The sequence below is a fragment of the Anolis sagrei genome, chromosome 1 (assembly GCF_037176765.1).
Source record: "Anolis sagrei isolate rAnoSag1 chromosome 1, rAnoSag1.mat, whole genome shotgun sequence".
NCBI classification, from domain to species: Eukaryota; Metazoa; Chordata; class Lepidosauria; order Squamata; family Dactyloidae; genus Anolis; species Anolis sagrei.
The window spans coordinates 334,045,626-334,071,415 of record NC_090021.1 but is presented as its reverse complement, the minus strand read 5'-3'; the positions used below and the strand labels follow the sequence as shown (position 1 = coordinate 334,071,415).

The 25,790-nt window shown below is 44.0% G+C and overlaps 1 protein-coding gene across 1 annotated transcript; it reads right to left on the bottom strand.

Annotated features, from left to right (window-relative positions):
- Positions 1 to 14,237: 14,237 nt before the first annotated feature.
- On the bottom strand, positions 14,238 to 25,169 carry LOC132761799 (potassium channel subfamily K member 16-like). The gene is made up of 5 exons (XM_060754879.2): positions 24,975 to 25,169; positions 22,677 to 22,776; positions 17,850 to 18,016; positions 16,222 to 16,390; positions 14,238 to 14,678 (listed from the first exon to the last, which is right to left on the bottom strand). Exons 1-5 carry the CDS (start codon positions 25,167 to 25,169, stop codon positions 14,479 to 14,481), a joined length of 831 nt encoding a protein of 276 aa, XP_060610862.2. The 3' UTR covers positions 14,238 to 14,478.
- Between the last annotated feature and the right edge of the window lie 621 nt (positions 25,170 to 25,790).

The following is a 25,790-nucleotide window of genomic DNA, read 5'->3' as shown; positions in this document are numbered from 1 at the left end:
GGGCATCTTACATGAATAGTTATTGTCGCTATCATCATCGCCATCATCATCACTTCACAGATTGTATGACCTGAAAGGAAAATGCACGAAACACATACTGTATACCAACTGATGCTTGGGTGTTGGAAGGGCTGCTGCCCACCTGCTTCCTCCCTTTTCCAGCTCTGAGATGCCTACTTCACAATGTCTTCATTGCAGTGCTCTGGTAACGGTGGACAGGCTCTCTTTGTGGCTTTTTCCATTCTTCCTCCGTTTCCATTATACACCATCTCTCTCTTCTCTTCCTTTCTTCCCTTGCTTTCCCTCAACCTCCCTCCCTTCCTTCCTTCTCTCCTTTCTGTCTTCCTTCTCTTCATTCCTTCTTTCTTCCCTTCCTTACTCACATTGTATCTTTTTTCTTTCCCCCCCTTCCTTCATTTTCACCTTTCCATTCTCTTCCTTCCGTCCCTCCTTTCCTCCCCTTTTTACATCTTCCTTCCTTTTCCTCTTCCTTCTTTCTCATTTCTTATATCTTTTTCCTTCTCTCCCTTCTTTTTCTGCCTCCCTTCTCTTCATTCTTCTTTTCCTCCCTTCCTTACTCTCTTTTTAATCTTTTCTTTCTTTCTTCCCCTCCTACATTTTCACCTTTCCATTCTCTTCCTTCCTTTTTCTTCTTCCTCTTTTCTTAAATCTTCCTTTTCCTCTTCTTTCTTTCTTTCTTTCTTTCTTTCTTTCTTTCTTTCTTTCTTTCTTTCTCCTTCCTTCCTTCCTTCCTTCCTTTTTCTGCCTCCCTTCTCTTCATCCCTCCTTTCTTCTTCCCTTCCTTTTTCTCCTTTTATCTTTTTTCTTTACTCCACTCCTACATTTTCACCTTTCCATTCTCCCCCGCCCTACCTCCTCCCTCCCTTCTTTCCTCCCTTTCTTCTTCTTTTCTTACATCTTCCTTCCTTTTCCTCTTCCTTCTTTCTCATCACTTCCTTCCTTTTTCCTTCTCTCCCTTCTTTTTCTGCCTCTCTTCTCTTCATTCCTCCTTTCCTCCCTTCCTTACTCTCCTTGTATCTTTTTTTCTTTCTTTCCCCTCCTACATATTCATCTTTTCATTCCCTTCCTTCCTTCCTCTCATATAGATGTTACCTAGTGATAGCCAACCTGCTTCACTCCCTTTCTTTCTTAGTCACAGGATAGAGAGACACAGCTAATTCACTTAGATCCTTTTCCTCTCTCTGGGCCTGAAAGGGGTGGGCTTTTTAGTTCAAAACTCTCAATTATTTTAAGTTGGATAATGAAAGGTTAGTGGGCCAATATTGATCCAGATCAATCGAGCCTTGTTGGAGCCTTTGTGGTACAAACCAACCAATATACACACATAGATACTTTGACTTTCTAGATTAGAGAGAGATTAGCCTTATTTATACCCAAGTGGATCACAACCTTAAAAACAATACAACCTTAAAACCCACATAATATGGCTGCGTGCCAGCAGGTTGAGGGTGAATCCAGCAAAGACGGAGATCCTATGGCTGGGTCAACCAGGCAGTGGGGATATCCAGCTGCCTACCCTGGATGGCAAGGCGCTACGCCCGTCATCATTGGTAAAGAGTCTGGGAGTCCTTTTGGACCCTTTGCTGACGATGGAGGCCCAGGTCTCCGCCATGAGCAGAACCGCCTTCTTTCATCTGCAGCAGGCTAGACGGCTGGCCCCCTCTCTGTCCAGGGACGACCTAGCTACGGTGATCCAGGGTATGGTCATCTCAAGGCTGGACTACTGTAACACCCTCTACATTGGCCTTTCTCTGTCGGTGATCCAGAAGCTCAAGTTGGTACAAAATGCAGCTACTCGGCTTCTTGCGGGAATTCTGATGAGATGCACATAACACCAATCTTACTAGAGCTGCATTGGTTACCAATTGAGCACCAGATCACTTTCATAGTGATGGTACTCACCTTTAAGGCCTTGCATGGTCTAGGGCCGATGTACGCCTCACCCCCTACCAACCCCAGAGATCCCTCCATTCCGAGGACCAAGATCTATTGGAAATTCCCAGTGTCAAGACCTTGCATCTAACAGCAACCAGGCACAGAGCCTTCACAGCAGTGGCACCATCACTCTGGAATACTCTGCCACCTGAAGTCTGTGCCTTGCGGGACTTATCAGCTTTCCGCAGGGCATGTAAGACATACCTGTTTCGACAGGCCTTTGATTTTGGATGTTGCTGTTTTAAAATTGTTTTAAATTGTTTTTAAATTGTGTTAGATTTTAGCCGCTCTTATAAGCCGCTCCGAGCCCTAGGGGAGTGGCGGCATATAAGTTTGAATAATAAGTAAATAAATAAATAAAATAATATAAATATTAAAATAGAATTAAACATGTAGTTACTAAAACAAGTCAGTTAAAATCACATCAAAATAGATTAGTAAAAACTGTTAAAAACAACTGAAACACAGTTCAGAACTTTTGGCATTGGTTGTCTTGGGAGGCCAGCCAAGAATGGATTCATCATACGATCTGTCCATTCTTGGCAAGTCTCCCCTGAACAACCAATTCTACAACTTCCCATTTCCATTGGAAGAATTCCAGTGTGACCTTGACTGTTGCCAAGTTTTTCTCTGAGGCTGTCAGGACTCGAAAACAGTTAACATTTGTATTAGTAAAAGGTGTTAGAAAGGAACTCTGCTGGTACATTTTGACTATCTCAGTGACTGTGCTCTGCAATGGTCATTGTGGTTTTAATTCATCTCACTTGGTGATACATTCCTTCTGTTGGTTCTATGGATTGTAGTAAAGACTTCTCTATATGTGGATCATCATCACCTGTTGTAAGGGAAGCGATGAATCCTACAATAATTGAAGATGTGTGATTAATATGTTGGAAAAATAACCCTGACAGATCTGGTTTTTAATTATTTTGGACAACATTACTGCACATGTGGTAAATGGCTTGTGGTAAGGACTGTTCCTCCACCTGCCAGAGAATTAAAGGTCCAGATCTACCTTGCAAAATAGTGTCTGGAATAAATTAAGAGTGAAAAGCTTCTCTGTTAAATGATATTGCCAATGAATCTATTTGCAAACTATGGACAAAAAGGGCATCTATACTATGGAATGAATGCAGCATGACAGCACTTTAGTTGCTTGGCTCAATGCCATGGAATCATTGGGATTATAATCCCACCCCCTGATGGATTATCACCTTATCATGGTGAGAGGGCTTGCATGTTCCAATGAATCTGCAGGCGCAACCACTGGAGTCATGCACACCCAGGAGTGCACTCCCAGGAGTGGCCGCAGGAGAGGTTCCAGACCAAGCATAATCCGAAGACCCAAAGACCTCAATGGCAGAGCAGGCGGAGGATAACATAGTACATGTTACAATGGCTATGAAGGCGGAAGAAGGCTGCAACAGATTGCAAAGCCACTGTCGTCGTGTTAACCATAGAAGAAGAAAAATGTGTGGAGACCAAAATCCACTGATTGTAATAATGTGTTAACCATGCCACTAGATGGGACCTCACTCTGTGCAGACTGTGAGTTGATCAGCTATGCACTGATCTCCACACATTAAAAAAAACTCTCACACAGGTATCTTCCAAGAACCTTGGCAGCCACCTGTCCACAAAAGTCAACATTGACGCTGAAATTCAACACCGCCTGAGCTCTGCGAGTGCAGCATTCTTCCGAATGAAGCAGAGAGTGTTTGAGGACCGGGGCATCCGTAGGGATACCAAGGTGCTTGTTTATAAAGTCAATGTCCTCCCAACCCTGGTATACGCCTGCGAAACACGGACTATCTACAGACGTCACATGCAACTCCTGGAACGATTCCATCAGCGTTGCCTCTGAAAAATCCTGCAAATCTCTTGGGAAGTCAGGCGGACAAATGTCAGCATGCTGGAAGAAGCAAAGACCACCAGCATTGAAGTGATGCTCCTCCGCCACCAACTCCACTGGACTGGCCACATTGTCCGAATGCCCGACCACCGTTTCCCAAAGCAGTTGCTCTACTCCAAACTCAAGAACAGTAAAAGGCATGTTGGTGGACAGAAAAAGAGATTGAAATATGGGTTTAAAGCCAACCTCAAAAATGGTGGCATGGACACTGAGAACTGGGAAGCCCTGGCCCTTGAGCGCTCTAACAGGAGGTCAGCTGTGACCAGTAGTGCTGCAGAATTTGAAGAGGCAGGGATAGAGGACGAAAGGGAGAAACGTGCCAAGAGAAAGGCATGTCAAGCCAACCCTGATCGGGACTGCCTTCCATCTGGAAACCAATGTCCTCACTGTGGGAGAACATGTGGATCAAGAATAGGATTCCACAGCCACCTACGGACCCACCGCCAAGACACCACATCTGGAAGACCATCACGCTACAAGGGATCACCTAAGTAAGTACAGTGTTTCCGTCACTTATTTCAGGTGAATGTTTGCCGTTAGTATGTTGTGCTCTGCCCTAAGTCCCCTTTGGAGTGAGAAGGACGGAATATAAATGTTTCAAATAATTTTGAATTAATTAAATAAAGCATTTTCAATATCTTTTTCACTTTAACTGCCATGGCTCAATGCTATGAAATCTTGGGATTTGTAGTTTGTAGTTTGATGAGAAGCCAGTCCTGGTGAGAAGCACCGGGACTATGGCACAGCTGGCTCGGAGTCAGATGCATTAAGATCACTACAGACCGAAAGGTCATGAGTTCAAAGCCAGCCCTGGTCAGAGTGGGCTTCCGTCCAATTTGTGTAGCTTGCTGTCGACCTTTGCAGCCCGAAAGACAATTGCATCTGTCAAGTAGGAAATTTAGGTACCGCTTATGTGGGGAGGCTAATTTTCAATGCCATAAAAATATCCAGCAAGCATGCAAAGAATGAGGAAGTATTTAATCAGTGTCACAAATGGGCGGTGAAGTGACAGCTCCCCTGGTGGCCAAAATACTCTCATGAAAAAGCTGGAAAGTTAAATAGTCTCTGTGTGTCTGTCTATATATATATATGTTGTGTGTCTATGGCATTGAATGTTTGCCATGTATATGCACATTGTAATCCGCTGCGAGGCGAGAAGGGTGGAATATAAATACTGTAAATAAAATAAATAAATAAATATAATAAGCCAGCACTTCTTGGCAGAGAAAACTTCAGACTTTGTAAACCTTCGGCCTCCATGACCCCATGACATTTAATATTGCTGGTTTGCTGTGAGTTTCCTGGACTGTATGGCCATGTTCCAGAAGCATTCTCTCCTGATGTTTCACCCACATCTATGGCAGGCATCCTCAGAGGTTTTGAGGTCTGATGGAAACTAGGCAAGTGGGGTTTATATATCTGTGGAATAATGTCCAGGGTGGGAGAAAGAACTCCTGTCTGCTTGAGGCAAATGTGAGTGGCAGAATGGGGTTGGACTGCATGGCCCATGAGGTCACTTCCAATGCTATGATTCTAGCATGTTCTAAGAATGACTAAGTCTGGACATAAGAAAATGCAGAGGAGGAGAATGATGATGATTGTAGTGTGGGAATAAATAAAAGTTTTCCCTCCAGAAATGTGGAAAGCTTACCATAATTGCATTCAAAATGCTACATTGTCTTGTCCTTTGCAAGGTTTAAATAGGCACTTCCCTTTGGAGATTATGAATCAGAGCTCTAACTCTCAAGACAAAGGAGATTCAGAATTATACTGTAATGCATGCCGGGGACTTATTGTTTTGGGGAAATGGAAATGTATCTCCTGGTACGAACCATCATGAAACTTAAGATCATCTAAGGAAGCCCTGCTTTTGATCCCACCGATATCGCAAACACGACTGGTGGGGACGAGGGATGGGGCCTTCTCAGCGGTGGCCCCTCGCCTGTGGAACGCTCTCCCCAGAGACATCAGGGTGGCCACCTCCCTCCTGTCTTTTAGAAGGAAAATAAAGACCTGGCTGTGGGATGAAGCGTTCGATCAGTGAGCAGCAATTGGAAGAAGGTTCTAACACTTATGGCAATGTTTTGACCCAGACTGGATTTTGGATTCCTATTTTAATAAGTGTATGTTAATCAATTGTTTTAACTATTGATTTAATATTTTTTTAATGTTTAACGTACTGTTGATTATTTTATGATGTTGACACCGTGCTTTGTGAGGCCGCCCGGAGTGAGAATAGGGGTGAGAAGGGCAGGATATAGAATCATAGAATCATAGAATCAAAGAGTTGGAAGAGACCTCATGGGCCATCCAGTCCAACCCCATTCTGCCAAGAAGCAGGAATATTGCATTCAAATCACCCCTGACAGATGGCCATCCAGCCCCTGTTTAAAAGCTTCCAAAGAAGGAGCCTCCACCACACTCCGGGGCAGAGAGTTCCACTGCTGAACGGCTCTCACAGTCAGGAAGTTCTTCCTCATGTTCAGCTGGAATCTCCTCTCGTAGTTTGAAGCCATTGTTCCGCGTCCTAGTCTCCAAGGAAGCAGAAAACAAGCTTGCTCCCTCTTCCCTGTGGCTTCCTCTCACATATTTATACATGGCTATCATGTTTCCTCTCAGCCTTCTCTTCTTCAGGCTAAACATGCCCAGCTCCTTAAGCCGCTCCTCATAGGGCTTGTTCTCCAGACCCTTGATCATTTTAGTCGCCCTCCTCTGGGAAATATAGGAAATAAATAATGTTGCAATTGGCCAGTTTGATTAGCATTGAATGGCCTTGCAGCTGGTATTTTTCTATCTCTGTGCATCTGTGAAGGCTCTTTAGATATACAATGCCTTCCCATCCCAGCAAAGGGTTGCCACAGGGAAATATTAATATTTTAAGCCCTGTTTCCAGGAGGTATTGAAGTGGTCGCTATTCGGAAGGAATAATGGCTACCTCGAAGTGCAGTGGAAATGAAAAGAAAGGCTATACCGTATTTCATAATGGTGCAAACAGAAGCACTGGTGGAAATACTTCATGCGAAACCCAACCCGCTTCCTAATGCATTTAAGAGGAGGTGAAATGCCGGCTATATCCTGCCGGTGGGAATAATACGAGTCGGATGCTTTCACCACCAAGCCTGAAGGACCTTCTCCTTGCCCTGGAATCCGAGCTTTTGTTTTCAAAGCCTTCCCAAGAGGGCCACCCCTTTCCCTCTTTTATTTTTCATCTCATACTTTTTGCCAATCTGTTTTCCAGAATGGCCAGTTCCCTAAGGCCAAGTCCTTTTGTTACTTAATGGAAGCCAAGAGTTATCCAAACCAACTTAGGAAAGCAACAACCGTTCAGTCTAAAATGGAAACAAAAAACCACTGTGATTCTGAAAAAAAAAAGTTCCACTCTCTGTAGTTTTAAAACTTTCAGATTTTGCTCCACTAAAAGCTCTTTCGGCCACAGCTGTCACCAAAAATCACACAGTAAATCTTCAGAATATAGTTCATACCTGCAAGGTTGGCAACATGTGTTGAAATTCCTCCTTTAAAGGCACAGGAAATCAGTTCAAATGAATCATTGGGAGCATCTACACAACACATAAGCAAACTTGGGCCCTCCAGGTGTTTTGGATTCCAACTCCCACAATTCCTAACAGCCTGCTAGCTATTAGGAATTGTGGGAGTTGGAGTTCAAAACACCTGGAGGGCCCAAGTTTGCCCATGCCTGACCGGCCAATCCCTCTCCAATGCCAAAAATACAGCTTAATGGTGTAACATTAGAAAATGTTGTCCATTTCCATTACCTTGGCAGCCACCTCTCCACCAAAGTCAACATTGACACTGAAATTCAACACCACCTGAGCTCTGTGGGTGCAGTATTTTTCCGAATGAAGCAGAGAGTATTTGAGGACTGGGACATCCGTAGGGATACCAAGGTGCTTGTTTATAAAGCCATTGTCCTCCCAACCCTGCTATACGCCTGCTAGACGTGGACTGTCTACAGATGTCACATGCAACTCCTGGAACGATTCCATCAGCACTGCCTCTGAAAAATCCTGCAAATCTCTTGGGAAGACAAGCGGACAAATGTCAGCGTGCTGGAAGAAGCAAAGACCACCAGCATTGAAGTGATGGTTCTCCGCCACCAACTCTGCTGGACCGGCCACGTTGTCTGGATGCCCGACCACCATCTCCCAAAGCAGTTGCTCTACTCCGAACTCAAGAATGGAAAATGGAATGTTGGTGGGCAGGAAAAGAGATTTAAAGATGGGCTCAAAGCCAACTTTAAAAACTCTGGCATACACACTGAGAACTGGGAAGCCCTGGCGCTTGAGTGCTCCAGTTGGAGGTCAGCTGTGACCAGCAGTGCTGCAGAATTTGAAGAGGCACGAATGGAGGGCGAAAGAGAGAAACGTGCCAAGAGGAAGGCATGTCAAGCCAACCAGGACTGCCTTCCATCTGGGAACCAATGCCCTCACTGCGGGAGGACATGCAGGTCAAGAATAGAGTTCCACAGGATACTACACTTGGAGGACCACCATCCTCGGGTTATGAGGAATCGCCTAAGTAAGTAAGTAAGTAAGCATGCCTGATCTACATTGTAGAATTAATTACATTTGACATCAGGTGTTTTGGATTCCAACTCCCATAATTCCTAACATCCTACTGGTAGGAATTGTGGGAGTTAGAGTCCAAAACACCTGGAGGGCCCAAGTTTCCCCATGCCTGCCTGATCTACGCTGTAGAATTAATGAAGTTTGACACCACTTGAACTGCCATGGCTCAATGCTATGGAATCGTGGGAGATGTAGTTTTACAAGATCTTTAGCTTTCTCTGCCCAAAGGTGCTGATGGTTCACCAAACTACAACTCCCAGGATCCCATAGCATTGAGTTAAGGCAGTTAGAGTAGAATAATGGAATCCTAGAGTTGGAAGAAACCTCGTGGGTCATCCACTCCAATCCCCTGTCAATAGCAGGACAATCGCATTCAAAGCACCCCCGACAGATGGCCATCCAGCCTCAGTTTAAAAGCCTCCAAAGAAGGAGCCTTCACCACACTCTGGGGCAGAGAGTTCCACTGCTGAACAGCTCACACAGTCAGGAAGTTGTTCCTCATGTTTAGTTGGAATCTCCTTTCCTGTAGTTTGAAGCCATTGTTCCGCATCCTAGTCTCCAGGGCTGCAAAAAACAGGTAGGGTCAAACTACATTAGTTCTACTCTTTTTGGAAGTTGTGGTAGATATGTGGAGTCTAAATAGCTTAGTATTCTGGTAGTTCTCTCTGTGTAATTCCTCATACGAATTGTATAGAACCCAATCCTTTGGCTGCATAGAGTGCTTTTGACGCTTATTTAAGGCTCGTTTCAACAAGCTTGCTTCCCCAGAATGTTTATTTTGCTCTCGACTTGTGTCATGTTGCTGTCACTTGTAAGTTTTTATATTATATTTCACTGTGGTTTGGTTAGGTGGTGCTTGAATGGATTAACATAAGTAGTTCATAATGACAAATGCAGGTTCTATGAGAGCTGCCTCGTGTTTTAGGAGCCATACATGTTTTTCTAATATGCCAGAGACCATTGCGTACAAGGGTTTCTTTCTTTCCTGCAAACTCTCCGTGGTTTGGCTCATGGACCAGCAACGGTCTATTGACCACCTCTTTGAGTAGCAGCACAGTAACTATTAGAGTAAACAGGAAATAATTTCAAGCTTTTCACCGTAGGGTGGAGACACAGCATTGGCATCAAACAGTATATATATATGGTATACATCTCGTATTCATGTATAAGTCGAGCTCATGTATAATATCACCTTTCATATATAAGTTGAGCTCATGTCACCTTTTCTTCTCAATGATGTTATAGAGGGCCACTTCACCTAGCAACAGCCTTTGTGGTTACATACATACTTTGACATAAAAAGGTAAAGGTAAATGTTTTCCCCTGACATTAAGTCTAGTTTATTTATTATTATTTATTTATTTACTTTACTTCTATACCGCTGTTCTCAGCCCGGAGGCGACTCACAGCGGTTCACAGCACACAGGAAACAGCAAAATTCAATGCACCAATATAAAAACACATTTAACAACCTAATCTAATACACAGTTAGTACACAATTACTATAATAACCATTCACCAGCGTCTCATCACTAAAAAACACGATCCAGATTCGTCATCCATTCTTCCATTCCTATGTCATTACCAATCATTGCACTAAATTATTCGAACGCCTGCACAAATAACCTAATGTCTGTAGGAAGGGCGTTCCACAGCCGGGGAGCCACCACCGAGAAGGCCCTATCTCTCATCCCCGCCAGCCGTGCTTGTGAGGCTGGCGGGATCGAGAGCAGGGCCTCCCCGGAAGATCTCAAAGTCCTGGTGGGTTCATAGGCTGAGATGCGGTCGGATAAGTAGCTTGGGCCGGAATCCTAGAGTTGAGTCCAAATCTAGGGGTTGGTGCTCATCTAAATTTCTAAGCCGAAGAGCTGGCATTGTCTGTAGACACCTCCAAGGTCATGAGGCCAGCATGACTGCATGGAGCGCCGTTACCTACCTGCAGAAGTGGTACCTATTGATCTACTCACATTTGCATGTTTTCGAATTGCTAGGTTGGCAGAAGCTGGGGCTAACAGTGGGAGCTCACTTCGCTCCCCGGATTCAAAACGCCAACCTTTTGGTCAGCATGCTTAGCAGCTCAGTGGTTTAACCCATTGCACCACTGGGCAGCCTGACACACACACATGATTGTGAGTTGCATCGGTACTATAGGGCATGAGGAACTAGGGTGCATCTATTTATTTATTTCCAATATTTCTATCCCGCCCTTCTCAATGCCTGAGGGGGGACTCAGAGCAGCTCACAAACCGACCACAATTCGAAGCCACAATATAATACAAATGTAAACACAAATAGCAACAGTTTAAAAGAGTAAATAAAAGAGTAAATAGAACGTTAAAAACACGTTAAAAACATTGTCATCAACTATATAGTCAATTTCAGTCCAGTTCAAAATCCAATGTGCTGTCATGCTTGCTGTCCAAAGGCCTGGTCCCAGAGCCATGATTTCACCTTCTTCCTAAAAGAAAGGAGGGAAGAACCTGACTTGATCTCCCTGGGGAGCGGGTTCCACAGGCATGGGGCCACCACGAAGAAGGCCCTGTCCCTCTTCCCCGCCAAGTGCACGTGCAAGGCTGGCGGGACCGAGAGCAGGGCCTGCCCGGACGATCTTAAGCTACGAGGCGGGATGTAGAGCGAGATACGTTCAGACATGTAAGCTGGGCCAGAACCATAAAGGGCTCTGAGGAATTAATGAAATTTGAAGCCACTTGAACTGTCTTGGCTAATTGCTAGGGAACCCTGGAAGTTGTAGTTTTACATGGTGTTTAGCTGGGGCTTCTGCAAACTACAACTCCCAGAATTCCATTGCATTGAGCCATGGTGTCAAACTGCATTAATTCTACAGTGTAGACTGATGCACCCTTAGTGAAGCTGAGCTAAGATAAACTGATGGAACAGTGCAGAAAAGCAGTTACTTGAATGCTAACAAAAAGCAACTCATTATATTATGAACCTTGAATATACATATTCTGAAACATGAACCAGCTCTCATGCAATCTATATGCGTTGACCAGGCTTATGCTGTCATCTAGCGGTAAAACTAGGAAACAACCAAATCTGAAGTTTTCTTTTCTGATGAATAGGCAGAACTCTGTGAAGATTGTGGGTACAACACCAAAATTCTCTATCAACTCCATGTAGAATCAAAGATACATGAAATATCACATATAGTGGATATAATGGTTGTACTGCATTTGAAGACAGCTCCTGTGATCTGCTGCCTTTCAAAGCCATCTTCTATGTGCTGAGTCAGGTTCAGCACTTGCGATGTGCAGCTTTTGCCTTTCCTGAAGCCAGCTTGCTGTGGGATCAGACAGGGGTCTATTTTTTTCCATAATTCTATGCAAAATAAGTCTCTCCAGAACTTTGTAGAGGTGGCACAACAGGGAGATTGGTCTGTAGCTTTTTGGGTCATTACGGTCTTTGCCGCTTCTTCATAGACCTGTCAGCAGCCTATGATACTGTGAACCACCGCCTCCTCCTGAGAAAAATGTATAATATCACAAAGGACTACCACCTCACCCGCCTCATAGGAAACCTGCTACAAAACAGGAGCTTTTTTGTTGAGCTTCAGGGCCAAAGAAGCAGATGGCGGAAACAGAAGAATGGCCTGCCTCAGGGGAGCGTGCTTGCTCCATCCATGTTCAACATCTACACAAATGACCAGCCACTGCCAGAAGGGACAGAGAGCTTCATCTATGCTGATGATCGTGCCATTACTGCTCAAGCAGGGAGCTTTGAGACTGTAGAACAGAAGCTCTCCGAAGCTCTAGGTGCTCTTACTGCCTACTACAGGGAAAACCAGCTGATCCCTAACCCATCTAAAACACAGACATGTGCCTTTCATCTCAAGAACAGAGAAGCATCCCGAGCTCTGAAGATCACCTGGGAAGGAATCCCACTGGAGCATTGCAGCGCACCCAAATACCTGGGAGTCACTCTGGACCGTGCTCTTACCTACAAGAAGCACTGCCTGAACACCAAGCAAAAAGTGGGTGCCAGAAACAATATCATACGAAAGCTGACTGGCACAACCTGGGGATCACAACCAGATACAGTGAAGACATCTGCCCTTGCGCTGTGCTACTCTGCTGCTGAGTATGCATGCCCAGTGTGGAACACATCTCACCATACTAAAACAGTGGATGTGGCTCTTAATGAGACATGCCGCATTATCACGGGGTGTCTGCGCCCCACACCACTGGAGAAATTACACTGCTTAGCCGGTATTGCACCACCTGGCATCCGCCGGGAAGTAGCAGCCAATAGTGAAAGGACCAAGGCAGAGACATCCCCAGCTCATCCCCTGTTTGGGTATCAGCCAGCACGCCAACGACTTAAATCTAGACATAGTTTTCTAAGATCTACAGAGACACTCGCTGGAACACCTCAGCAAGCGAGAGTCCAAAAGTGGCAAGCTCAAACCCAGCACCTCAACCAATGGCTGATACCAAATGAGAGACTCCCTCCTGGGCACACAGAAAACTGGGCGACTTGGAAGGCATTGAACAGACTGCGCTCTGGCACCACGAGATGCAGAGCCAACCTTCAGAAATGGGGCTACAAAGTAGAATCCTTGACATGCGAGTGTGGAGAAGAACAAACCACTGACCACCTGCTGCAATGCAACCTGAGCCCTGCCACATGCACAATGGAGGACCTTCTTGCAGCAACACCGGAAGCACTCCAAGTGGCCAGATACTGGTCAAAGGACATTTAACCAGCTACCAAACTCAAAGTTGTGTATTTTTCTGTTTGTTTGCTTTGTTCTGTTAGACTGGTTGTTCTGACACGACAAATAAAAATACTGCATCTGAAAAGAATCTTGCAACATCTCAAAGGCAATGGATCCTCACACATAATGCTGAAAGGCCAGAGGTGTAGGTGAGTGAGGGTCAGAGGTGGAAATTGCCCTTTAAATAAGAATTTGGTATGAAATGTTCCTTTAGCCTCCAAATTTCTAGCATTGCAATACATTAAAATATCATGTAGGCATTAATCAATAGAGTTTTGGCATCCAAAGAAACAGGGCAGGCAAAGTTCTTGGGGGAATGTGAACATTGCAAATATGACATTTAGAGCAGCTTTTCACGACCTGGGGGTCAGGACCCTGGGGGGGGGACGGACATGAGGGCGTGTCAGAGGGATCACCAAAGACCATCAGAAAACACAATATTTTCTGTTGATCATGGGGGTTCTGTGTGCGAAGTTTGGCCCAATTCTTTCAGTGGTGGGGTTCAGAATAATCTTTGATTGTAGGTGAACTATAAATCCCAGCAGCTACAACTCCCAAATGCCAAGGTCTATTTTCCCCAAACTCCACTGGTGTTCACATTTGGGCATATTGAGTATTAGTGCCAAGTTTGGGCCACATCCATCATTGTTTGAGTCCGCAGTACTCTCTAGATGTAGGTAAACTACAATTTCAAAACTCAAGGTCAATGCCTACCGAACCCTTCCAGTATTTTCTGTTGGTCATGGGAGTTCTGTGTGACAAGTTTGGTTCAATTCCATCATTGGTGGAGTTCAGAATGCTCTTTGATTGTTGGTGAACTATAAATCCCAGCAACAACAACTCCCAAATCAATCCCCCCCCCCCAAACCCCATCAGTATTCAAATTTGGGCGTATCAGGTATTTGTGCCAAATTTGGTCCAGTGAATGAAAATACATCTTGCATGTCAGATATTTACATTACAATTCATAACAGTAGCAAAATCACAGTCATGAAGTAGGAATGAAAATAATGTTGTGGTTGGGGGTCACCACAACATGAGGAACTTTATTAAGGGGTCGCAGCATTAGGAAGGTTGGGAAACACTGATTTAGAGCCATGAACAATTTTCAGTTTCTCATTCTCTGCAGGATTGAACAGTATGTGCTAAATTTCTTTGCAGCATTCATGATTACTTCATATTTTATTTGCAAAAAGTTAGCTGGCCAATTTTGAGAAAACCAGCTGTAAATAAAGAACAGAACACCAGTCCTCTTTCTGTTATAATTAATTTTTCTACCCAGTGTGCTATAAGAAGTCATTTTTTAAGCGACCTTTCCTTGGAACTACGGCGACTTGAAGATATTCCTCCGTGGGGTTTTCATTGGAATCTTCCAACAGTGTGGTCAGTAGATTAAACAGGAGAGCAATCCAGGCGAGTCCAAAGATAATCCAAATGGCTACCAAAATCCGGTAGCCGGGGAAATAGTCTCTGTCGTGCTGTTTACCTGGGGATGAGGGGGAAAGAAATGTGATTCTTGCAGAAGAGGAGAGATTGCAATAGCAAGTGCAGTTTTATCTGATGGTCTTCAGTGCACAACGGAGCCAAGATTTTTTTTTTTTGTCGTGTCAGGAGTGACTTGAGAAACTGCAAGTCGCTTCTGGTGTGAGAGAATTGGCCGTCTGCAAGGTGTTGCCCAGGGGACGTCTGGATGATTTGATGTTTTTATTTATCATCCTTGTGGGAGGCTTCTCTCATGTCCCCACATGAGGAGCTGGAGCTGATAGAGGGAGCTCATCCGCCTCTCCCCGGATTTGAACCTGCGACCCGTCAGTCTTCAGTCCTACCGGCACAGGGGTTTAACCCACTGTGCCACTGGGAGCCAAGATGTGCTAGTTAAATATTGGAAGAGCTAATATTGAACAACGGGAGGTTTGAAGAACCATGGGTTGATATTGCCTATATGCCGTCCTTAAGTCTGTAGGGACCTCCTTACAATACTTGTCCTGATTTGGCAAGGACAGTCTCAATTCATACTCATCATCCCACTTTTCAACTGCTTTCAAAATGTCTCAGTTTGTCTCCAGCTCCTATTTTGGCCTCTACTTGCTTCAAATGCTGCAAACTGAGTTCGATGTGCAAAAGTAATTTGTACTCAAGTAACACTGCAGGCAGGAAGGAAAGGGGCTAAAATCTTCCCTATTTCACTGTGAATTAATGTAATTTGACACCACTTTAACTGCCATGACACAGTGCCAAGGAACCACTGAAATTGTGGCTTTATGGGGTCTTGACCAAAGAATGCTGGGGCCTCAGCAAACTACATCTCCCAGACAAAGCATAGAAGTTTGAACATTGGACTTCATCTCTGGAGAACTGGATTAAGATCCCTATTTAGCCATGGAAACCCAATGAATGACTGTGTGCAAGTCACAGTCTCTCAGCCTCAAAGGAGGGGAAAAGGCAATTCCTATCTAGAGCCCCGGGTGGTACAGCAGGTTAAACTTGCTGACCAAAAGGTTGGCGGTTTGAATGCGGGGAGCATGGGGAGCTCCCACTGTTAGCATCTAATAACACAGATATGTATATATAGTGAAAAACAAATGTTGTTTACTGTGGTTAACACCAATTCTAAATGGTTCTAAAGTATGTAAACATCAGTTTAATATGACTACACCAACACAAACATAAATCACATATGCTGTCTTCATCAAAAATGTAACTTTTTCAATAATTCTTCTCTATTACATGGATTTGTGCTGAAATCCTCACTACTGTCAGGATTTCAGCACAGAAATCTGATGAAGGGAAAGCTTCCCGAAACGAGTTTAAAACAACCCGGGGACGCTTGTTGTCTTTGTTTTGCTTCTTCAAGGACATTTTAGTTGAATATTTACTATTTGAACTGAAGATACAGCTGTGGAGTGAACTATGAATCTTTGACTGGAATAAATAAGTCCATGAAGTTTCTTAATTTCTCACTAGATCCTGGGATCTCAAAAGAAAAGACTACCACAGTATGCTTTGGAAATGGTTACAAGAAGCCTTACCTATTATGTAATCCCCAAAACCAATGGTGCTGAGGGTAATAAACGCAAAGTAAATTGCTTCACCATAGGTCCAGCCCTCCATCTCCCGAAAGATGGCCGAAGGTAGACAAAGAAACACTAGAATTCCCATCACCAGGAAGAACAGAAGAGTCAAACACCTGGTTGTTTTCTGAAAGACAGTGTAAAAGCAGAAAGTTGGGTGTTTTTCCCCCTTGTATTACACACAAATGTATGCATATACTTTTGGTCTGCGATATAGTTTTGAAATTATTTATTTATGTATTTACAACATTTCTACCTGCCCTTCTCAACCTCCGAAGGGGGACTCAGAGTGGCTAACACTGGCAACAATTCGATGCTGCAATTATCACACTATCAACAATATAAAGCCATAAATACACAATAGATTAAAAACAATAACATTAGTTATACAGTCATATAGCTGTTTCCATTGTTATAACAATCATATGGTCCAGTTCAAAACGAGTCTCAAGACCTGGCTCTGCCGTTGCACCTTCGGAGAGTAGTCACACAACTTCATGCTATTGCTCCCTCAGCATTCCTGTCCCAGGTGTACATAGGTTTATTATCCTGTCTCTCCATGAGTTCTCCCTACAATTAGTTTTACTCCTTTATCTCACCCGGAGTTTTTAAATCATTTTATATACATGCGGCCCGCTCTTTGTCTTTATGTTCAGTTTTTATGTTCTATGTATATTGTTTATATGCTTTGATGTTTTATACTTCAATGTTATGTTGTTTATTTTATTGCAATTTTGTAAAAAAAAAATTGTATTGTAATCTGTTGTTCGGGCTTGGCCCCATGTAAGCCACTCCGAGTCCCCGTTGGGGGAGATGGTGGCGGGGTATAAATAAAGATGATGATGATGATGATGATGATGATTCAATGTCCAAAGTACCGTTAAGCCTCCTTTTGTGCTGCCTGCCACTCCTTCTATGTCGCTGACCAGCCCCGCCCCCTTGGATAGACCACATCAGCTCTAGATTATTAAAAAAGGGTTTATGTGGGCGAGCAGATGGCAACTATTGGATGGCATATGTTATGTATCAGAAACTAGAGCCGATGTGGTCTACCCAATGCAATTTTCTGAATCAGCACCCCAAGTAATCGAACCGAATCTAAAGTTGACCAAATACTGATTCGTAACCCTTTTGGTACTAATGTTGGAAAGTGGTCCCTGTTTAAAGTGATCCCTGGTCTAGTGGTCCCTGGTAAAAAAAAAAAAGTTGGGAACCACTGGTCCAAAGCCAAGGTGAATAGGTAATTCAAGGAATGGTGGAAGGGATTACCAGGATTTATTGATTGATGCTGTCTGGGAACCAGAAGGAGATGTGATGAACTGATCAAGAGGGGCTCTCATGAGACAACAGTTGTGATATGTGTACTCTGGCAAAATGCAGTAAAATCAAATCAAAAAGAAATGGAAACTCGTTATTCTTCCAGAGACTTTTTCCGGATGAAACTTTTAAGGTACATAACAACAACACCCATCATCTCAGAAAGCAGCTCTGCAATTCAGGTGACAGAAACCCGGAGAGGTTTCTGTCACCTTCCCATGTTGCTACTGGATTTGAGACAAATCTTGACAAAGAATAAATTGAACTACCTTCTGCACTCCCTTCTCGTAGAGCCATTTTGCCAGCCTTTCACAGAGCATCGCGATCATGTTGCCGATATGGTGCAGGAAGACAATATTCAAAGGGATTCCAAAAAGAGCAAAAAACACACAGAAGAGCTGGCCGCCTTCCGTTTTGGGAGAGAGGTTTCCATAACCTATACAAAGAGAAAAGGTTTGCAGAAAGTATCTTAGTACGCATCCCTTTTGCACCAGCACGAGCAAATGGGTTCACTCAGTTATACTGGATCTCAGCTAAATATTTATCTTATTTGCTGAATTTATGAACTCCTTTTCTTCCAAGTGGCTTGAGGCAGTTTACCATTTAAGCAACGTAACACGAGGCCAAGAGTTATAAAAGAAAAATGACACTGACATTTTAAAAAGCATGTGGCTTGTATAAAATGAACATTCAGCTCAATTTCATATACAGAAATTGCTTATAATATTTATTACTAATTCACAGCTAGAGTGCCAAAGGGATGTTGGACAATTGGATCACAAGAGAGCCATGCATTATTGAAACACAAAATGAATGTGTGTTTTCAAAAGAAACAAGAGCACTGCCAAAAGCCCAATTGGAGTCAGAAGGGTGCATGAAACAACTCAAAATGCAAAACAATATAACAAATATAATTCGACTTCAGAAAGAGAATCCAACTGAGAAATGTGCGGTTTAATAATATTCAATGGAGCAAAGCCAAATCATGGTTGGAATTGAACCCTCTAGGGCAGTGTTTCTCAGCCTTCCTAATGCCATGACCTCTTAATGCAGTTCCTCATGTTGTGGTGACCCCCAACCATAAAATTATTTTTTATTTTTTCATAACTGTAATCTTGGAGCCCCCGATGGTGCAGTGGGTTAAACCCCTGTGCTGGCAGGACTGAAGACCGACAGGCCGCAGGTTCGAAACCGGGGAGAGGCGGATGAGCTCCCTCTATCAACTCCAGCTCCTCATGCGGGGACATGAGAGAAGCCTCCCACAAGGATGATAAAAACATCAAATCATCCAGGCGTCCCCTGGGCAATGTCCTTGCAGACAGCCAATTCTCTCACACCAGAAGCAACTTGCAGTTTCTCAAGTCGCTCCTGACATGACAAAAAAACAAAACTGTAATCTTGCTCCTGTTATGAATTGTCATGTAAATATCTGATATGCAGGATGTATTTTCATTCACTGGACCAAATTTGGCATGAATACCTGATATGCCCAAATTTGAATACTGGTGGGGTTGGGAGGGGATTGATTTTGTCATTTGGGAGTTGTAGTTGCTGGGATATATAGTTCTACAATTAAAGAACATTCTGAATTCCACCAACTATGGAACTGAACCAGTCTTGGCACACAGAACTCCAATGACCAACAGAAAATACTGGAAGGGTTTGGTGGGCATTGCTCTTGAGTTTTGGAGCTGTAGTTCACCTACATCCTGAGAGCACTGTGGACTCAAACAATGATGGATCTGGACTAAACTTGGCATGAATACTCTATATACCCAAATGTGAAGATATTTGGGAAAATAGACCTTGACATTTGAGAGTTGTAGTTGCTGGGATTTATAGCTCACCTACAATCAAAGAGCATTCTGAACCCCTCTGTTTCCCCCTCTGCTTGGTCACCTAGGGAACTATCAGGCCCTGAACCCACAGACATCTTCATCTGGCTGAACCACAACAGGGATTTATAGTTCACCTGCAATCAAAGAGCACTCTGGACCCCACCAATGATGGCCCTGAACCTAACTTGGCACACAGAACCACCATGACCACCTGAAAATACTGGAGGAGTTTGAGGGAAACTGACCTTCATTTCTGGAGGTTGTAGTTCCCTTACATCCAGAGACACTGTGCCCGCCACCAATGATGGATCTGGACCAAACTTGGCACACAGAACCCCTATGATCAATAGAACCTAGTGAAGGGATTTCAGGAGACTGACTCACCATGGTGGGAGCTGTAGTTTATCCTGCAGCCAGAGATCACAGTGAACGCCACCGATGATGCACCTAGAGCACATTTGCCCAACGCGATAAACTTTTAACTACTGATGAGTTTCAGAGGGTTGACCTGGCATGATGTGAGTTGTAGTTTACCCACAATCTTATGCATTTTGTAAAATAAAAAATGTCTTCTTCAAATAATGCTGGGTCCTTAAGCTAGTATATAATATTCTGAAGATTTCTGGACATGAGGATCTGCTGGCATTCTTTGTGGGAAAGAATCCACCAATCTTCTCTCAGTCTTGCACTGTGTACAAATTTAGATTCCCAGACCATTTTTTAAATTTTCAGACAGAGAGAGACTCCAGAAGACTTCAGCCGTACGAGAAGAAATGTCTTAGGCTTTTAATCCTGTTATGAAAGTAAATATGAGCAATATCTTTCCATTTTATTCTCTCTTTGTCACTTCCTAGTTCATAAAACATAAGAATTAAGAGAAACATCCTTGTAATGACTTTCTGTAAGTGAGATTCCTTCCCCCATATAGTCTGTGCCATTTTGTATTACTTTTAAAGGAGTTTTGAGAAATATTTATAGCTTGTTTGACCTAGGAATGAAAAAGGATAAATCAAAAAAAAAATTTCACCCAGAGCCAGCAATTTGAGAGAAATTTCTAGGACCAGAAGGAGGACAGAATGGAGCAGTTTGGGGTGTGAAAGAAGGTGGTTAAATTGTGAGCCTGGGAGTTGCATTTCATACTACTCACACCTACACTAACGAAATGCAACGATACAGAATGGGGGGTGCCTGGCTTGAGAGCAGTACGTGTGAAAAATATCTTGGAGTCCTCATGGACAACAAGTTAAACATGAGCCAACAATGTGATGTGGCGGCAAAAAAACAACCAATGGGATTTTGGCCTGCATCAATAGGAGCATAGTGTCTAGATCTAGGGAAGTAATGCTATCCCTCTATTCGGCTTTGGTTAGACCACACCTGGAATATTGTGTCCAATTCTGGGCACCACAATTCAAGAGAGATATTGACAAGCTGGAATGTGTCCAGAGGAGGGCGACTAAAATGATCAAGGGTCTGGAGAACAAGCCCTATGAGGAGTGGCTTAAGGAGCTGGGCATGTTTAGCCTGAAGAAGAGAAGGCTGAGAGGAGATATGATAGCCATGTATAAATATGTGAGAGGAAGCCACAGGGAGGAGGGAGCAAGCTTGTTTTCTGCTTCCTTGGAGACTAGGACGCGGAACAATGGCTTCAAACTACAAGAGAGGAGATTCCATCTGAACATGAGGAAGAACTTCCTGACTGTGAGAGCCGTTCAGCAGTGGAAGTCTCTGCCCCGGAGTGTGGTGGAGGCTCCTTCTTTGGAAGCTTTTAAACAGAGGCTGGATGGCCATCTGTCAGGGGTGATTTGAATGCAATATTCCTGCTTCTTGGCAGAATGGGGTTGGACTGGATGGCCCATGAGGTCTCTTCCAACTCTTTGATTCTATGATTCTAATGCAGTTTGAAACTACTTTAACTGCCAAGGCTCAATGCTATGAAATCCTGGGAGATGTCATTCCAGAATTCTATTACTTAGGCGATCCCTCATTGTCCGAGTAGGATAGTCTTCTAAGGTCAGTGTACTGGTGGGTCCATAGGTGACTGTGGAGCCCTCTTCTTGATCTGCATCTTCTCTCGCAGTGAGGGCATTAGTTTCCAGGTGGAAGGTGGTCCCAGTCATGGTTGGCTTGATGCGCCTTCCTCTTGGCACATTTCCCTCTTTTGTCCTCCATTTGTGCCTCTTCAAATACTACAGCACTGCTGGTCACAGCTGACCTCCAGCTGGAGCGCTCGAGGACCAGGACTTCCCAGTTCTCAGTGTCTATGCCAGAGTTTTTAAGGTTGGTTTTGAGCCCATCTTTAAATCTCCTTTCCTGCCCACCAACATTTCATTTTCCATTCTTGAGTTCGGAGTAGTGCAACTGCTTTGGGAGATGGTGGTCGGGCATCTGGACAACATGGCTGGTCCAGCAGAGTTGATGTTGGAGGACCATCGCTTCAATGCTGGTGGTCTTTGCTTCTTCCAGCACACTGACATTTGTCTGCTTGTCTTCCCAAAAGATTTGCAGGATTTTCTGGAAGCAGCGTTGATGTAATCATTCCAGGAGTTGCATGTGACATCTGTAGACAGTCCACGTCTCGCAGGCGTATAGCAGGGTTGGGAGGACAATAGCTTTATAAACAAGCACATTGGTATCCCTACGGATGTCCCTGTCCTCAAACACTCTCTGCTTCATTCGGAAAAAAGCTGCACTTGCAGAGCTCAGGCGGTGTTGTATTTCAGGGTCAATGTTGACTTTTGTGGAGAGGTGGCTGCCAAGGGAGCAGAAATGGTCAACATTTTCTAATGTTACACCATTAAGCTGTATTTCTGGCATTGGAGAGGGATTGGCTGGAGACTGCTGGAAGAGCACTTTGGTTTTCTCGATGTTCAATGACAGGCTGAGCTTCTCGTGTTCTTCAGCGAAGGATTCCATAGAGAAGGCTAAATACCATGCAAAACTATGACTCCTGTGATTCCATAGCAAGACAGCTGATGTGTTGTCTACCTGCATTCATTCTACAGTATAGATGCACCCAGAGCTTATCTGAGCAGGATCACAAAATGTAATATTATCTTAAGGAAGAAGCCACCAGTATGGTGTAGTGATTTGGGCATTGAACTACGACTCTTGAGACCAGAGTTTGATTCCCCAGTTGGCTATAAAACACTTGGTGATATAGAGCAAGTCCCAGAAAGTCTGTGATAAATTTACCTTAGGGTTGCCATAAGTCAGAAGTGACTTGAAGGCGCACTACTACTACTACTGCTCACTTACCTATTGTGGCCAACATAGAACCAACGAAAAAGAAGGAGTTGCTGAAATCCCAGTTGTTTTGCTTATAGCGAAGCTCCTTTTCTACAGCTTCCATCAAACTCTGTAATTCAAGAATAAAACAGCCAACCATTGGTTAGTATATAATCAGCTTCACCCATTATTATATGGGAAATTATGCAGCCGTCACAAAAAAGTTGCTGGACTGCAGCTTCCACCAACCTAATCTAGCATAGCCAACAGTGAGGAACTCTTTGAGTATCAGAGGAGCTGGACAATTACTAACCCTGCAGGAAATACATGAATTAGGACACTGAGTTCTAGGTCTTTGCAGGCCTTCTCACCCCAAAGGGGACTTAGGGCGGAGCACAGCATATATACAGCAAACATTCAATGCCAGGGCAAGAATTCATATAAGCATACATAAACATTAAAAAAACATTTATCACAATATTAAAATATATCTGTGGAATGTCCAGGGTGGGAGAAAGAACTCTTGTCTGTTGGAGATAGGTGTGAATGTTTCCATTGGTGACCTTGATTGGCATTTAATGGCCTAGCAGTTTTCAAGGTATGGCTTCTTACTGCCTGGGGGAGCTCCAGACAAGAAACAATCAGGGACATTTTCAATGTATTGTCGAAGGCTTTCATGGCCGGAATCACTGGGTTGTTGTAGGTTTTTCCGGGCTATATGGCCATGTTCTAGAGGCATTTTCTCCTGACGATTCGCCTGCATCTATCGCAAGCATCCTCAGAGGTAGTGAGGACCACCTCACTACCTCTGAGGATGCTTGCCATAGATGCAGGCGAAACGTCAGGAGAAAATACCTCTAGAACATGGCCATATAGCCCGGAAAAACCTACAACAACCCAATGAGGGACAGTTAATCACTTCTCAACAAAGGATGCCTCCAGGCAGTAAGAAGCCACACCTTGAAAACTGCCAGGCCATCAAATGCTAATCAAGGTGGCCAACTGAAACATTCACACCTAGCTCCAATCGACAAGAGTTCTTTTTCCCAACCTGGACATTCCACAGAAATATAAACCTCATTTTCCTAGGTTGTTGTAGGTTTTTCCGGGCTATATGGCCATGTTCTGGAGGCAATTTTTCTCCTGATGTTTCGCCTGCATCTATGGCAAGCATCCTCAGAGGTAGTGAGGTCACTACCTCTGAGGATGCTTGCCATAGATGCAGGCGAAACGTCAGGAGAAAAATTGCCTCCAGAACATGGCCATATAGCCCGGAAAAACCTACAACAATCCAGTGATCCCGGCCATGAAAGCCTTCGACAACTCATTTTCCTAGTTTCTAACAAGCCTTACAACCTCTGAGAATGCCTGCCATAGATGCAGGCGAAACTTCAGGAGAGAATGCTTCTGGAACATGGCCATTCAGCCCGAAAAACTTACAGCAACCCAATGATTCCAGCCATGAAAGCCTTTGACAACACAGAGAGATTGTGAATTTTTACTGAGCCTGTTGTTAAAATAATACGACTAATCTAACAGGACATCTACACTGTCAAATTAATGCCATTAAACACCACCTGAACTACCATAGCTCAGTGTTATGGAATCCTGGGATTTGTAGTTTGGTAAGGCACAAGCCGGGGAGCCCCCGGTGGTGCAGTGGGTTAAAGCACTGAGCTGCTGAACTTGTTGATCAAAAGGTCGCAGGTTCGATTCCGGGGAGCGGCGTGAGCTTCCGCTGTCAGCCCTAGCTTCTGCCAACCTAGCAGTTCGAAAAACATGCAAATTTGAGTAGATCAATAGGTACCGCTCCGGCAGGAAGGTAACGGCGCTCCATGCAGTCATGCCGGCCACATGACCTTGGAGGTGTCTACGGACAACGCTGGCTCTTTAGCTTAGAAATGGAGATGAGCACCACACCCCAGAGTCAGACATGACTGGACTTAATGTCAGGGGACTACCTTTACCTTTACCTAAGGCACCAGCACTCTTTGGCAGAGAAGGCTAATGACCTTGTAAAACGACAGCTCCCAGGATTCCATAATATTGATCCATGGCAATTAAAGTAATATCTCAATGCAGTTTGATACTACTTTAATTGCCGTGGATCAATATTATGGAATCCTGGAAGCTGTCGTTTTACAAGGTCATTACCCTTCTCTGTCAAAAAGTGCTGGTGCCTCACCAAAGGAGAACAAGATAGATGCACCTTAAGAGTGCATCCCTCAAAACTAGATCTCTCTGAGAGCTCGGAAAAGTTTTTAAACATTATAATACCTAGAAATTCCTATGTGAAAGGTACCTCTCCTTGCCAGAGTCATAACCTACCTCCACAAAGAGCTCTACCTCCGCTGGGCTGCAGGAGGTCATGTTCTTCAAGAAGTTCTCCTTCATCCTTAAAATGATGTTTTGTTGCTTTGTCTTAGCATCTTTCTCCAAAGCCTGGAAGGTGAGAGCACCCAGCACAAGGTAAGCAAAATAGCCAGTGATAAGTATACAGCTCTGCAGCTTGCTGTTGATCATGGTGGCCTATGTGGGAATGAGAGCAAAGGAGGAAGAGCAGAGAGGCAAATTCGTAAACAAGTCCTTTTTTGTGCCCCCCCCCCTTCTGTTGGCACGGCTCTGTCTTAGCAGGGCAGTTTGTGTTTCCCTTGTGACATTACACCAACATAAAGGGACTAGTAATCGAAGAGTTATTACTCGTTTGGGGACTTCCTTGTGAGGAATGAAAACACTGTACAGGCGCAGCTCAATGGGAATAAAATGCAAATAAAGTTTCTGTGGAAAGATAAACCATGCAGAACATGAGAGATGGGATTCCCAGAAAAACTAGCAAAAGAAATAGCTGAGATAGACTTAGAATCATAGAATCAAAGAGTTGGAAGAGACCTCATGGGCCATCCAGTCCAACCCCCTGCCAAGAAGCAGGAATATTGCATTCAAATCACCCCTGACAAATGGCCATCCAGCCTCTGCTTAAAAGCTTCCAAAGAAGGAGCCTCCACCACACTCCGGGGCAGAGAGTTCCACTGCTGAACGACTCTCACAGTCAGGAAGTTCTTCCTAATGTTCAGATGGAATCTTGTATGTTTATTTTATTTAAATATCACCTTTCTCCTGAAGGCAGCTTCCAACATAGTTAAA

Excerpts from the sequence above, each read along its gene's own strand:
- LOC132761799 (XM_060754879.2), bottom strand. The coding sequence starts at position 25,169 with ATGATCAACAGCAAGCTGCAGAGCTGTATACTTATCACTGGCTATTTT. Across the intron at positions 22,777-24,974 it reads AGGTAGAGCTCTTTGTGGAG|AGTTTGATGGAAGCTGTAGA; the intron begins GTAGGTTATGAC and ends CTTGAATTACAG. Across the intron at positions 16,391-17,849 it reads ACGAGAAGGGAGTGCAGAAG|AAAACAACCAGGTGTTTGAC; the intron begins GTAGTTCAATTT and ends ACTGTCTTTCAG.